Genomic DNA, 14,213 nt, shown 5'->3' on the forward strand with positions numbered 1-14,213 from the left:
GCTAGAGCACGAGGCAAATCATAGTCAGCTGTTTAGGACAATCCAAAGCAGCCCCATATCCACACACTAGGATTAAAACAAAAACATTCATTTCTGTGTTTTAAAAAAGAAACCAAAATTTCAGAATTCTCGAGACTGGGGGCTCCTCATTCTTTAACTTGTCCAGAAACAGCCTCAGAGACACACCCAGCTGTGTGTTTTCTAGGTAATTCTAAGTCGATCAAGTTAAAAAGATTGTACGTCACAAATGCAGTTCCCCCCAGATAACTTACAGACCTAAGAAACAGTTCCATCCAGTCACTTGGTGAGTAACAGGCTACACTTGGTATGTTGAGTTTTTCCTGACTAGGGCCATTGAGAAATCACCTGGAAGTTAAAATAAACAGGGAAATAAATATACATACTCTTTTGGTACGCCCAACTGCCATCCTACATAGAGTTCAGAGCTAAGGTTCAGCTCGGAGGTAAAGTGCATGCTTAGCACGTTCAGGGCCAGTATAGCTGCTGGACATGTGTGTGTGCGCGCACACAGACATACACATAAGCACTAACGATCAGTAGTTTTATTAACTTTTTGAGTGTTCCACTATTAAATATATCAGTTCCTACTTCTGCTGTAGCAAAGCTATTTTGCTTTCCAATGCCACATTATTGAGTCACAAATGGGCTTAAAAATGGTCACCTCGGAATTTCAAGCCAGTTCATTACATTTTTGGTTTATTCTTGTTTCATTCATTTTTAGCTGCCTCCTAATCACCCTACTAGTGAGGCAAAGACTCTACTCTGGATTATGAACAAATGTCACTAAATATTGGGACAAATGGGATCAATAGCAAGTCATTAGTGCTGAGTCGGCACAGCCAGGAGATGTGTCCTGCAGGCCATGTCAGACCATGGATGAGCACAGTAAACATGCGGGGACAGACCTTGCCATATAAGAACGTGTGGTACTCCTTGGTTACCAAGGAGGACATGATCCGTTTGTTTGCCTAGCTCCAGGGTCTGGCAGGAAACAGCTGTTGCTCAGGGACAGTAGAAAGGGCACAGTTCCTTTTGATAAGGCGTGTGGGTGGACGTGGGAACCTTATCCTAGAAGGAGGGGAGAAGCTACAGTTAAGACTCTTCAAGGCCCTACCAGATGTCAAGGCAACTCCTAAAACTGGACCTTAATGTTGGAACCTACACCCCACCTTCTTTGCTCATTTCTCTCAGAGGCAGCCTGAGCTCCAAGGGGTGCGAGCCAAGGAATTTACTGATGGGGTTCAGGTGCTCCCAAGTCTCTCTGGTGTGCCCAGGGGCTGCTAGCTCCTCAGCTCCATCAACTGACACCCTCTCAGTCTGGCCACTCTCTTTTCTCTTTGGTCTCTGGTTTGCTGGTCTCCACAGAAGACATTGTCCCTCCAGGATGCCCTCCCCCAATTTATCCTGTGTCATCAGGTTTGGTAGACGTCCTTTAGATGCTAAAGGACTGACTGTAACTGAGATCTAGACTTTCCTGCCCCAGCAGCTGGATCATATTTCCTTTGGGGCAGGAAAGTCACCCTGAAATAAACCATATGTCTCTTGTTCTTACATATGTTATAAATTTCATGCTCTCATCTTGGGGGGGGGGGTGAGGTTCTTGATGCACAAAGCCAAATTTCATTTCAATAAAACAAAAGCGGGTTCTCTCCTGCCTATAGATCTTATCTAACCTAAAATGTGGTTTTATACATTTGAACTGTTACTCTAGCTGTTCATTTTTTGAAAAAATTCAACAAGCAGCTAGAGTCACTGTTCTAGAGCTAAAGATGTAATGCCAAGTTCTGTAGCTGTGTGGTTGATTGATTCAAGTTAGTATTAACTAAAATTAAGTAGAATTTAAAACTCTATCTCTCATTCACAAGAGCTGCACTTCAGGTGTCCAGCAACATATAGCCAGTGCTTTCTGAGTCTTCCAGCCTTCCAGAAAATTCTATCAATATACTCTACTGATAGAAGCTCTCCGTTTCTCCCATTAATAGTATCAACTCCACACACTCCCCCCTCCCCACCCCCGAAAGCTAGATTGGTTGGGAAGGTCAGCATGGGTGCATTGGTTGAGGAAGACCTACCTCTTAACGCTCTCAGAATTGTCTCCTGCTACAGTGAGTTTGAAGAAAGTTCTGGGCTTTAGAAGCATAAGTAACCATATTAAACAAAAACTCACACCATATTTTGACAGGACCTTTTTGGCAGCGGGAAATGATGCCGCCTACCAGTCTGTCGCAGATGGTGCATGCTACGGTTTGCCACCACTGGGCAACTCTCTCAGGAAGAGCATCTTTTCTTCACAGCTCAGCCTGCCCCAGCCGCTGGATCCTTGGAGCCTCCAGGTGAATCTCGAAAGTGTTTTGTACCCATGAGAAATGTGTGGAACACAGGAGCGTGGTCTGTCCATTCCCACCTGGCTTCCATTTTGCAGGGTCTTTATATTTTAATGACCCGTGGGTCACTCACACAGGTAGCCATGGAGACTTCTGTGACCAGGAGTTACTTCCAGTCTGGGTCTTTTCTGCAAATGTTCAGTGGGATGACTGGACGCAACAGCCTATGAGAGAAAACAAAGAACAGAACAAAACCCTAAAGGCTCAATAAAGACACCTACAGCCTAGAGCTGGGCAGAAGAGTGATAGGCAGGGTGGAGGGTTGGATGGGGTGGGGGTTGGTTCCCCACCTTGGGGTCTGAGGAGAACCATGAGAGGCAAGAAGAAGGTGGAGAGAGGAGGAAGCCACCATGGGGTAGGTGAGTCATGAAAACATGGCCATGAGGGCTGTCCAGTTGGAGTTAAGAGCTGCCCAGATGGAACATGGAAACTTCTAACTCTGGGTTACTGGTGGGGAAGTAGACACTAACAGCATAGAGGGTAGATATCTGTCCAGCTCTGGTGCATAAAGCTTATTATAAATATAAAGGTCGTGTGTCTTTTATCTGAGAATGGAATGATCTAAGCTGAGGTAGAAACTCCGATTTGAGATTAACTATGTCCTGCAACATTTTCTATTGAATAAACAATGAGGCAATTATAATGCATAAGTAGGTCAGTCACTGGGCTTCGAATTGCCCTGATTACAACATGTGTTATCAAGTGTAATCTTAGCAACTATGACTACTCCCAAGGCAAGCACATTATCCAGCTCAACAGAGGTCAAAGTTCAAGAAAGCCAGCGATCACACCACACCCAGGCAGGCACTTTATACGGCTCAACAGAGGTCAGCATTTGAGAAAGCCAGAGATGGATCGCTGAGAAGAGTCAGAGGGAGAGAGAGAGAGAGAGAGAGAGAGAGAGAGAGAGAGAGAGAGAGAGAGAGAGAGAGAGAGAGAGAGAGAGAGAGCAGCATCAGGACCCAAGCCTTATGCTGCTTTTCTAGTGCCACAAGCACAAGTCATCCCCCACTTAAGAGGTTAGGACCACAACCATTCATTATCACTCCCAGACTCTGAGGCAGGAGGCTGGGAGCAGGTCAGGAGCGCTGGCTGAGGCTTTCTCTGGATAGCTGCAACCCAGATGTTAGCCAGGCCTGAAGAGGCGTGACTGAGAAGTTCTCTTCCAGACTCATTCACCAGCTGTCAGGAGATGAGCATCCAAGATGGTTCCCACAGTCTTCTCTACAGAACTTTCTCTCAAGGTGAAACCAAGAGAGAGAACCTCAAGTAGCAGCCATGACTCTAGAACTGACGCCATCATTGCTGCCGTGTTCTGTTCCCTGGCACTAAGTCATTATGTCCAGCTGGACTCAAAGGGATGATTCAAAGTCATCCCTCCCTCCTTCTGCTCCCACATCCCCCCCCCCCAGTATCATATAGTCCGAGCTGACCTATTATGTAGCCAAATATGACTTTGAATTCCTATTTTTCCTGTCTCTGGCTCCCAAGTGCTAAGATTACAGGTGTGTGCCTAACTCTAAGTAAACCCTAAGCACTATCTCCACTGGAAAGAGTTTGTGTCCATCGATCGCTTTAAAGTTTCCTTACAAGACTCCTACTTAAACATTAGAAATCATTCAACACTAATCTCAAACAAGTCCCTTTCTTCCATGTCACATGCAGTGACTCCTGTTCCAATCCTTAAACCTCTTTCAGAGCCGTAAGACAGGTCTTGAAGGTCTCTAGTACAGACAGCATTTAACTAAGTTTACTGTCATTGCTTAAAAACATGCCCCCTTGGTGATGCATTATTCTAGAACTTCCTTTGTTATGTTTCTTTCGAGAGCTCAGCGGTTCTCAGTCTTCCTAACACCACGCCCCTTTAATACAGTTCCTCATGCTGCACTGACCCTCAACCATAAAATTATTTCCTTTGCTGCTTCATAACTGTAATTCTGCTGCTGTTGTGAATCGTGGTATAAGTATCTGATATACAGGAGATCTGATATGAGACCCCTGTGAAAGAGTCCTTTGGCCCCTAGGTTGAGAATCACAGGTCTAGCTAAAGCTGGTCTCAAACTTGTAATCCTCCTGCATCAGCTTCTCAAGTGCTGGGCTTACAGGTGTGTGCCACCACGACCCTCTGGTTCTGGAACTTTGGATCCTGGAGCTGCCTGTTTATACTGACACCATTTTACTAAAACAACAACAACAACAATAACATTGGCCTCTGTGTCATTGAGCGTGCTCCAATGAGAAGTCTTTCTGCGTAATAAATGGATCCTCGGAGTGGGCTTTGGAGCTCTTGTTCATGTGTAAACATCTTCATCTTAGGGATGCATGAGAACATCCTCATTTCTTTTAGGCATCTGTGCTGTTCCCGTGGAGGGCATTCCTAGAAGATGGTGGACCATTTCCAGTGATAAGCAGCATCCCAGACACCCTCGAGTATGATATGCAGGTAGATCTGTCTGCCCATTGGTTTGAGGGAAATCCAAACACAGACCACAGAGCAGGTATCACAGGTTCATGGTCCAGCCGGTGGTAACTTATAAGATAAATGCATGTTTAATCGTGAAGCTGTAACGTGAGGCGAGTTCTATTCTCTTATTATGGAGAAAAGCCACACCCTCAGCTGCTGTTGGCCTTTGCTGACAACTCAGCTGTGGTTCCCAGGGCAGTAGTGACCGAGAGGAGTGGCCACTCATCTGGAGTCACCATCCAAGCCTCTTAGAGAAACTGCCCCAGTGACACTCAGAGGTGTAGGACACCTGACCTGGGATGGGAACAGTTTAGGCAGGATTGGGGGGGGGGTTCCCTTTAATTGTTTTTATCACGATGCTTCTTTAAATTGTTTTGGGAAAAATATGTCTCACGATTAGTAAACATCTATATACATGTATATATACATATATATTAATATATAAAAGTAGTAAAACCAACACAAAAATTTAACTCTAACTTGGCTTCAGAATTTGGAGTGGAGGGTTGGAGTGGGGAAAGACTGGCTATATAATGATACATATAATTAATTGTAATCATTTTGTTAACATTTGTATATGTTCAGAATCCTCCATAAGTAAAAAGATTCTCATCTTAAACAGTAAAAGCAAGAGGGACTTAAAGGGAACTAGGATTGTCCCGTTCTTTACTTACTGTATCTGTGTAAGGTTGGGAGACTTGGTACTCAGAACCCTGCACAAGAAGAACGTTAATCTAGAACGGTTACTCTGATTTTTATGGATGTTTTTATTAATTGAGAGGGTAAGGGATATCATCACATCTGCACAGAACATTTTTATTAAAAACCATGTATGAAGGATATGTAGGCCTCTTCAAAATGGGAAGGTGTCTTGTTTTCAGATGTGTCTCTGTGGGCTAAGTGACTGTGACCGAAAGGTGGCCCATGGAGAGCTGGTGGGTGTGCAGATACTCATGGAAGACGTACTTCTGGGCAGCTGTCATGTGATCAGGAAGGCGTCTGCACTGGACGGTGCGCAGGTAACCCTTGCACGTGGGCTGCAGAGTAACGGGTGCTGTACTGGACTAAGCTTGACTCGAGCTCAGTAGACAGTGTCCCTCTGAGCATCCCACAGCAAAATCACAACAGCCAGCTGACAGTTTCAATCTGCATTTCCCTGATAGCCAAAGATATTGAACATGGTTTTATTGGTCATTTGTGTTTCTTCTTAGGGAATTCTTTGGTCAACTCCTCAGCCCTTTTTTGACTGGGTTTGTTTTCTTGATTTGTTTTTCATTTTTATGCTTTATTTTCTTTCTTACTTATGTGTGTGAGAGTCTGTCTGTCTGTCTGTCTGTTCTGCTGCTGCACCTGTGAAGGTGTGCACAGAGGTTAGAAGACAGTATCAGATCTCTTGCAGTTGGAGCTGCAGGCTATTGTGAGCCACGCTATCTGAGAACCAAACTCACTCTGGTCCTCCATGGGAGGAGCAGCGTCTCAGCAATGAGCCACCCCTCCCGCCCCAGGACACTGCTTTAACTATGAGCTGTGTCACATCTTTCCTCAGAGCCTTCTGAGCCTCTGTGAGGCCGTCCCTGCAGTAGGACACAGCACTCCTCACTGCAGGATCAGTTCTGTTTGTCCTGAAGATGCCCCCTCCAAAGCACTCTCCTTAGAAAATTCTCTCTTCTCTTCCACCTTCCAGATAAGCCTTGCCTGCATCTTGTCCAGGATTTATGTTAGAGAAGAAGTGCATGCATGTGCACATGCACACACATATACACTCACGTGCACACACACTCACATATACATACACACATATACACACATACATGCAAAGACAGACATATATATACTCATACAAACACATACACGCATAAATATATATACTCATGCATACATACTTATATACACATATATACATGTATATATACACGAATACTTACACATATATACATGCACACATACACATACATACACACATATTCATACATATATATACATACATGAACACACATGCACGAATATACATACACATATACATACACATACATATACACCCATATAGACATATATACACATACATAAAACACATACATACATGCATTTTAAAATGACAAAAGGTCACTGATCTTCTATAGCAGGCAACTTAGGAGGAAGAGACTGAGCTTAGGTAAGACCTATGCAGCCAGTCAGCTGGGCCCTCAGACAATGCTCTGCCACAGGCTGTATGAACAGACCGGCTCCTTGGCCTTTATTAGGTAAACACAAGGGAATGGGGGGAAGCAAAGCAAGACCACGCTCTTATTCCAAAGAAGGAAGAGGTAGAGGTTTTCCTGTTCTCTTGGCTAAACTGAGTCACAAGTCATTTTCAGGTCCGTCATAGGGGCAGGAAGGGCAAAGACACACTGTTTAAATTAATGCAGCTGAATTGGATGCTTCACCCCGAGGGATCATTCACAAAGTAAGGTGTGCATCAAGTAGCAGCAAGACCAGGAAGCACTCGGGACCCCCGGGGCTGTCAATTGCTGCTCTCTGGCCTCGTTCTGGGTGAGCTACTCCCTGCTTGACCCGCCTTACTTCCCTCCCACAATCTTCTGTTTTACAAAAGGATTTGTTTATTTGGTTGTGTATACATGGCTTTTGCCTACATGAAGCATATGTGTACCTGGTGCCCAGAGAGGCCAGGAGAGGACATTAGATTCCCTGGGGTGACAGACAGCCATAAGCTGCTGTGTGGGCGCTGGGAGCTAATCCTGGTCCTTTGCAAGAGCAGACAACAGTGCTTTCCCGGATTATCCTTCAACTCCTTCTGCATTTTTCTTTATCTCCTCCATCTTCTGCCCTTTGAAGTGTTTTCGTACAAGGCTGGAGGGGTGGCTCAGTGGTTAAGAGCACTTGCTGCTTTTCTAGAGGAGCCAGTGAGGCAGGCCACGACGGTCTGTAACTCCGGCTCTCTACAGATCCAGCACCTCTGCCTCCCACAGGCTCCTACACTCCTGTGCACATTCTGCCCCCACCCACAACTAAAAATAATTTTGAAAAATATCTCTTTTCCTTCGGTTTTGCAAGACAGGGTTTCTATGTGTAGCCCTAGCTGTACTGGATTAGCGCATAAACTATTCAGTTACTGGAAGTCTACAACTCAGTCTGAAGACTGAGTCTGGCTGATTTTGGTGTCTGATTTTTTTTTTTAATTTCCAAGTTTTCTTTTTAAATAAACTTATAAAGATAAGACATTTAGAGGTGGCTTCCTTTGATACAAATATGTTGAGAAGTAGATCTGATTCCACTCTTTTTACTTCAGTTGGTTTTATTTTGTGGCGTGTGTGCTGCTAAGTTCAAAGCCAGCGCCTCGCAGATGGTGGACATACATGAGCTGTACCCCTTGCCCTTGGGATCTGTTTTGTTTAGAAGAATATAGCTATGTATAGGGGTCAGGGACAACAGAATCTGCACTGCTTGTGAGCCACGCTCCTAGACATCCATGGCGGTCATGTGACATGTACCATGATCCCACAGGACCATGGTCTCCTAAACCCTGAAGGGATAGATTGACCCAGAGTCTTTGAAATTGTGGCCAGGAGCGGCCCAAGTTTCTTCTGAGACAGTGACCTGTGCGCGGTGGGGACCAATCGTGTGGCCTGCAGGTTGTCTGCCCTGTCTCTGATCTTGGCCTTCATTGCTCATTTGATGAAAGGGTTCTGAGGATTGAAAAGGAAAACAGACACCTGGAAGTCCATGGGCTGATTGCCAGAAATGCTGCCCTGCTGAGGGGTGGTAGCTGTCTGTGAACGACACGTTGCTCCCCTAGGCCTGAAAGCCAGTTCTTCCGACTCTCTCTCACCAGCCCTTCTCTGGCAGACACGCCTCCCTTTCGTAGTATGAGTAACACGGATGTAAGGTCCAATTACACCAGGTTGCTCTTCCAGTTTCTAGTCAGGAAAGCTGAGTGTTTAAGGTTCTGCAGCCCGAATTCTTGAGACTAATGCTGAACAAGGAGACACAAGACAGGAAGCAGCTGAACCCACCACCACCACACCACCACCACACTACCACCACGACACCACCATATCACCACCACATCACCACCACACCACCTCCATACAACTATCATACCACCACCATACCACCACCACACCATCACCACCACCACCACACCACCACCACCACCATACCACTACCATACAACTATCAAACCACCACCACCACCACACCACCACCACGAAACCACCATATCACCACCACATCACCACCACACCACCTCCATACAACTATCATACCAACACCATACCACCACCACACCATCACCACCACCACCACACCACCACCACCACCATACCACCACCACTACCACACCACCACCATACCACCATAATACAACTATCACACCACCACCACCACCACCACCACACCACCACCATACCACCACCACTACCACACCACCACCATACCACCACAATACAACTATCACACCACCACCACCACACCACACCACCACCACACCACACCACCACCATACCACCACCACTACCACACCACCACCACTACCACCACAATACAACTATCACACCACCACCACCACCACCACCACCACCACACCACCACCACCACACCACACCACCACCATATCACCACCACATCACCACCACACCACCTCCATACAACTATCATACCACCACCATACCACCACCACACCATCACCACCACCACCACACCACCACCACCACCATACCACCACCACTACCACACCACCACCATACCACCACAATACAACTATCACACCACCACCACACCACCACACCACCACCATACCACCACCACTACCACACCACCACCATACCACCACAATACAACTATCACACCACCACCACCACCACCACTACCACCACCACACCACCACCACACCACCCTGCTCACCCAGTGTCTTTTGGGCTCTGGGTGGCCCAGGACTTCCTAGCACCCAGTGATGCTGTGTTTCCTTCAAAATCACTAGGACAAATACGTATTTAAGGAGAGCATCATTGAGCAAATAAGAAAATCCTAATTTTAAGGCAAAACTGCAGGCTGAGGCGGGAGGACAAGCAGTGTGAGTTACAAAGTGAGTGCCAGAGCATCCAGGGCTGCCCAGGCCCTGGCGTGATGAATACATTACAGTGACTTTGAGCACTGAATCGTGGATTCAGACAGTTTTCTGTTTCACTCTTAAAGGCTGGAAGGTATCTGATGCCCTGAGCTTCAGTTATAGGAGGTTGTCAGGCAGGAGGGTAGAACTGAGTTCTGCTTTCTGGTTCATAAATAGGTAAGCCCTCCAAAGAAGAGTTACGTTACAGCTCCACCATAGACGGTAGGGAAGATTTCAGTCTCAAGTATGTTTAACAACCCTCCCCCTCCCTCCTTCCTTCCCTCCTCTCCCTCCCTCCTTCTCTCTCTCTCTCTGTAACGTTTTAACGATTTATCTTATTTTATGTGCTTGAATATTTGTATGTATCTGGTGCCCAGAGAAGTCACCCCTGGAACTGGAGTTACAGACGGTCGTGAGCTACCTATGGGTGCTGGGAGCCAGAGCCAGGTCTTCTACGAGAGCAGCAAGTGCTCTTGACCACTGAGCCATCTATCCCCCCACTTTGTTTCTTAAGATTTGTTTGTATTTATATGGGGGTGTACCACTTTATGTTTAGGGGTGGTCGGTCATGGTGGTCAGGAGAGGGTCAGATGCACTGAGCTGCAGTTACAAGAGGTTGCCAGCCATCTGACATGGGTGCTGGGAATTGAACCCAGGCCCTCCGGAAGAGCAGCAATCACTCTCTCCTGCTGAACTGGCTCTCCTGTATCGCTATGCACTTTCTCTGTTTTCCTCCTCGCCCCCACCCTCTGTTTTATTAAGGAAGATCCTGGTTTTGGAAGATAGACAGTCCCAAGTGTGGTGTCTAGACTTGCAATCCTAGCATCCTGGGAGATGGAAGGAGGACTGACAAGGTTGTCCTTGACTATGCAGTCAGTTTGAGGCCAGCCACATGAGACCTTGTCTTCAAAAGTTAAAAATAAAATATAAAAACCAATGGTTTGAATCCCATACTGGAAGCTGAGATGGCTGTTTCTACCCTGTCTGCTCAGCAAGGACATTAAGCCATCTGGGTTTTTTGGTTTTTGTTTTCCTATGGATAGTACAGGCTGGCAAACAGTTTCTCCTGGATGTTATTTGCATGGGCTACATATGAAGACTTATCCCATCTTGAGCCATAATTGATAAAGGATTTCTGTCATATTTTCAGCCAGACTGGTCCAAACTGCCAGGACTCTGCCCAAATCAGTCGGAAAGTCACCCAAAGGCCTCTGCTTTGCTGGAGGGCCCATGTGATGTAGTGGCGTCCCTGGTTCTGTTGAAATCCTTCCTCATCTTGTGGAAGCAGCTGGAAGTTCTAAAGGAACACTGGGGCCGACTCAAGCTCCGAGGGCAGGACATCAACTCTGCCCCACTCCACAAACGTTTCTCAGAGCTCTATGAGTGAGTAGCTGACGGAATTCCACGTCCGTGGGTAGCGCCTGGGGCCCCAGGGTTCTTCTCCTTTCACTGAGAGAGATCCCTTTTAGAACTCTGGCGACAACCCACTCCACTGGGTCAGGTGACAGCTAGAACCGTCCTCCACGGCGGTGCTGTGAGGAAAAGCTATTCCGTGTTGGCCGTGGGAAGAGCTGGACTCCACGGAATGTCCCGATTATCCTGAATCCCCCAGAGTCTGTCGCTTGGAACTTGGACTTGTCAAGTCACTTGATGTTGATTGTGAGCTTTTTAGCTCATAGGATAGGCTGCTCTGCAGTTGGGGTCACCCCCAACCCCATTGCTGAGCCTCAATGCTTGAAGCATTTCAGACAGAGGGTGACTTGGCACACATGACTTAAGACCTTAGGTCCAAAGGGTGGCACAGAATGTGGCTCCCAGTGGCATCTAGGAGGACTTAGCTGACAGGAAAGGCACACTGCTCTTCCCATGTGCCTGTTCCAGCTGGGGCCCATTCTGGGGACCTCACTGGCTTTGGCTTTGACACATTCAGAACATCTGTCCTGGAATTTACTGAGATCAGGTTCTCTGTGAACTAAAATATAAGAAGAGTTGTCAACCTCTTGAAGGACAAAGGCAGAAGTTATATATACTCGGCAGACAAAGGCCTCCGGATTTAATGTTGACTGAAGGAGTGGCGGACTTAGTTGTTGGCGTGTCTATAAAGGGTTTGGATGATAAGGAACTGAAAATAATGATGGGGACTCTGAATGAGAAGAAAATATGCCTATTTGCTAATTTCTGTCTCTTTTCTTTGATAGAGCTGAGATTTTCTACCCCAGCATGAAAGCTCTAGCCAGGCAGATGGGCAAAGACGATGAATTTGAAGAACTTATAATAAGAAACCAATCTATCCTTCCCCCGAAAGGAGCCTCAGAAATTGAAATAAAAACTCAGCAGGTACACAGCTCTCTTCGGTTTGCCTTTGAAAAGTTGCCTCTAACACTGTCCTGTAAAGCTACAGTAAGCACAAAAGGTGTTTTCTTCAAGTTGGGGTTGAGGACTCTTATAGGTATATGGGATTGGAATAATTGGGGAACTGCCCCTGAGTGTCTCCATTCAGTGGATCTAGGGTCTTCCTGTTTTCATTTCCCTCAAACTGGTTATAAGGAACATGACAGAACGTATAACTAATAATATCTTAAATATAAAATCCTGCCTATGCCCCTCCACAGGGAAGTGCAGTATCGAACTCAGCATTTTGAAGAGGCCTTTCCCAGAAAGAGTACAGTCTCCGCACTGGCTTGGGTGTGTGCTGGATAATATTCACTCGCCATTGCTCAGCTTGATAAAGGGGCCCAGGGCCTCTGACTGTCCGAGCAGAGAAGCCACTGAGCAATAGAAATGTCAGTGTTAGCGCCACAGAGCCTCAGGGAACCAAGCACACTGCTTGTGCTCCTGAAGCTGGTCCTCTGGGGCACAGGAGCAGGCTCTGCTAGCATCGTGGGTGGAGTGAAGCTCATAGCTGTTGGAGCAGCAGCTCTTGTATCAGCTTCAGATCTCACGAGATCATCCTTGGAGTGCAAACTGGCTTTCAGACTCTTACTAAAGTAACAGCGTATGAGATTCCCGGTATCATTTAGAGACCACCAAAAGGCATGAAGTCACTTGGAACAAGGAACGTTTGGTGATGTAGCAGAATGTAGTAAGAAGGGTTATCACTTATCGATCAGGACGAGGGCCATGAAAAAGAAATGTTGATCTGCAAAGAGGTGTATTGATCCTGGGGTAGAACTTGGGTCCCAAAGGGCAGTCTTTCCAAAGGTAGACTCTGTGGCAGGTATTGCTCTTGGGGGCTGAGTATACAAATGAATTGGAGTGTGACTCTCAACCCATGCATATTCCAGCTTCAGAAGCTTCTGGAAAGTTTAGAAATCCACATGATCCAAGAAGTGCTGAGAAAAGTTAATAAAGAGATGACACTGTTTCTATCAGAAAAGTCCAAGGAGGAGTCTGCCCTCCCAACAGGTAATGCATGCTTGCTTTACTACTTGGAAAATTAACTTTTTTTTTTTCAGAATGAAAGGTGTCTGTAGTAGTGGGACTGGTACCATCCCATGCTGCTACCCCCAAAGCCTGATGAGGTCCCTTATCTTTAAGGAACCACTGCTCAGTTAAAGACAGATGCTAGACTTCTCTAGAGAAAAAAATTTCAGAATGAGCCAGTATAAGCCTGTGTTAGTGTTTATTAAGAGAATTTTTATCATATTTAGAATGCAGCATAACAAAAATAAAATAGATATGGATCTCAGAGGGGGGGAGGGAGGGAAAGAGAGAGAGAGAGTCACAGTTCAGTATCTTGCAGTCACTGTGTGCATTGCTCTCTGAATCATTGTCTTAAAGGGTTGACAACCCAAACATGATCATAGGCTGGTTCTTGCACATTGGATAGAGTCATGTCTGCTAGGGTAGAACCCTAGGTTCAAGGGCTGCAGGCATAGAGTTAAGATGTCTTTAATGATGAACAAGGGGTTAGTCTTGTTTTATGAGATTCCCAGGAAAAGTGTAAGGCCACATAGGAAGGTCACACGGGCATAGTTCTGAAGCGTGTTCATTCCGTCCTGACATTCTTCTCTAAGGAAAGGAATGTCATCTCTTTGTTTATAACCTTCACAGTACATTTTGCTGATTGTGCTGAGATTCTTCTTAAGTTTATGCTGGGATGCTGGGAGCTGAGCATGGGTCCTCTGAAAGAATCCCCAGCTCCTGAAATCCTGAATTCTCAGCTGGTGAGAGACTTCAACCAGACTGTGGAGTGAGGGTGCCTTCCTCTCCCTGTGTGTCCTTTTGTCCTGACTCATAC

At 46.2% G+C, this 14,213-nt stretch overlaps 1 protein-coding gene across 1 annotated transcript in view; it reads left to right on the forward strand.

Annotated features, from left to right (window-relative positions):
• Positions 1–14,213, forward strand: part of LOC308437146 (uncharacterized protein) — a gene marked incomplete at its 5' end in the record, with an annotated part of 152,625 nt that overhangs the window by 100,654 nt on the left and 37,758 nt on the right. The window contains 6 exons of the mRNA XM_080938202.1: positions 2,204–2,354; positions 4,753–4,848; positions 5,751–5,888; positions 11,124–11,356; positions 12,172–12,310; positions 13,258–13,378. Coding sequence (XP_080794328.1) covers positions 2,204–2,354; positions 4,753–4,848; positions 5,751–5,888; positions 11,124–11,356; positions 12,172–12,310; positions 13,258–13,378 — 878 coding nt within the window. The remainder of the gene's footprint in view (positions 1–2,203; positions 2,355–4,752; positions 4,849–5,750; positions 5,889–11,123; positions 11,357–12,171; positions 12,311–13,257; positions 13,379–14,213) is intronic.

The sequence above is a fragment of the Micromys minutus genome (assembly GCF_963924665.1).
Source record: "Micromys minutus genome assembly, chromosome: 25".
In the NCBI taxonomy this organism is placed as follows: Eukaryota; Metazoa; Chordata; class Mammalia; order Rodentia; family Muridae; genus Micromys; species Micromys minutus.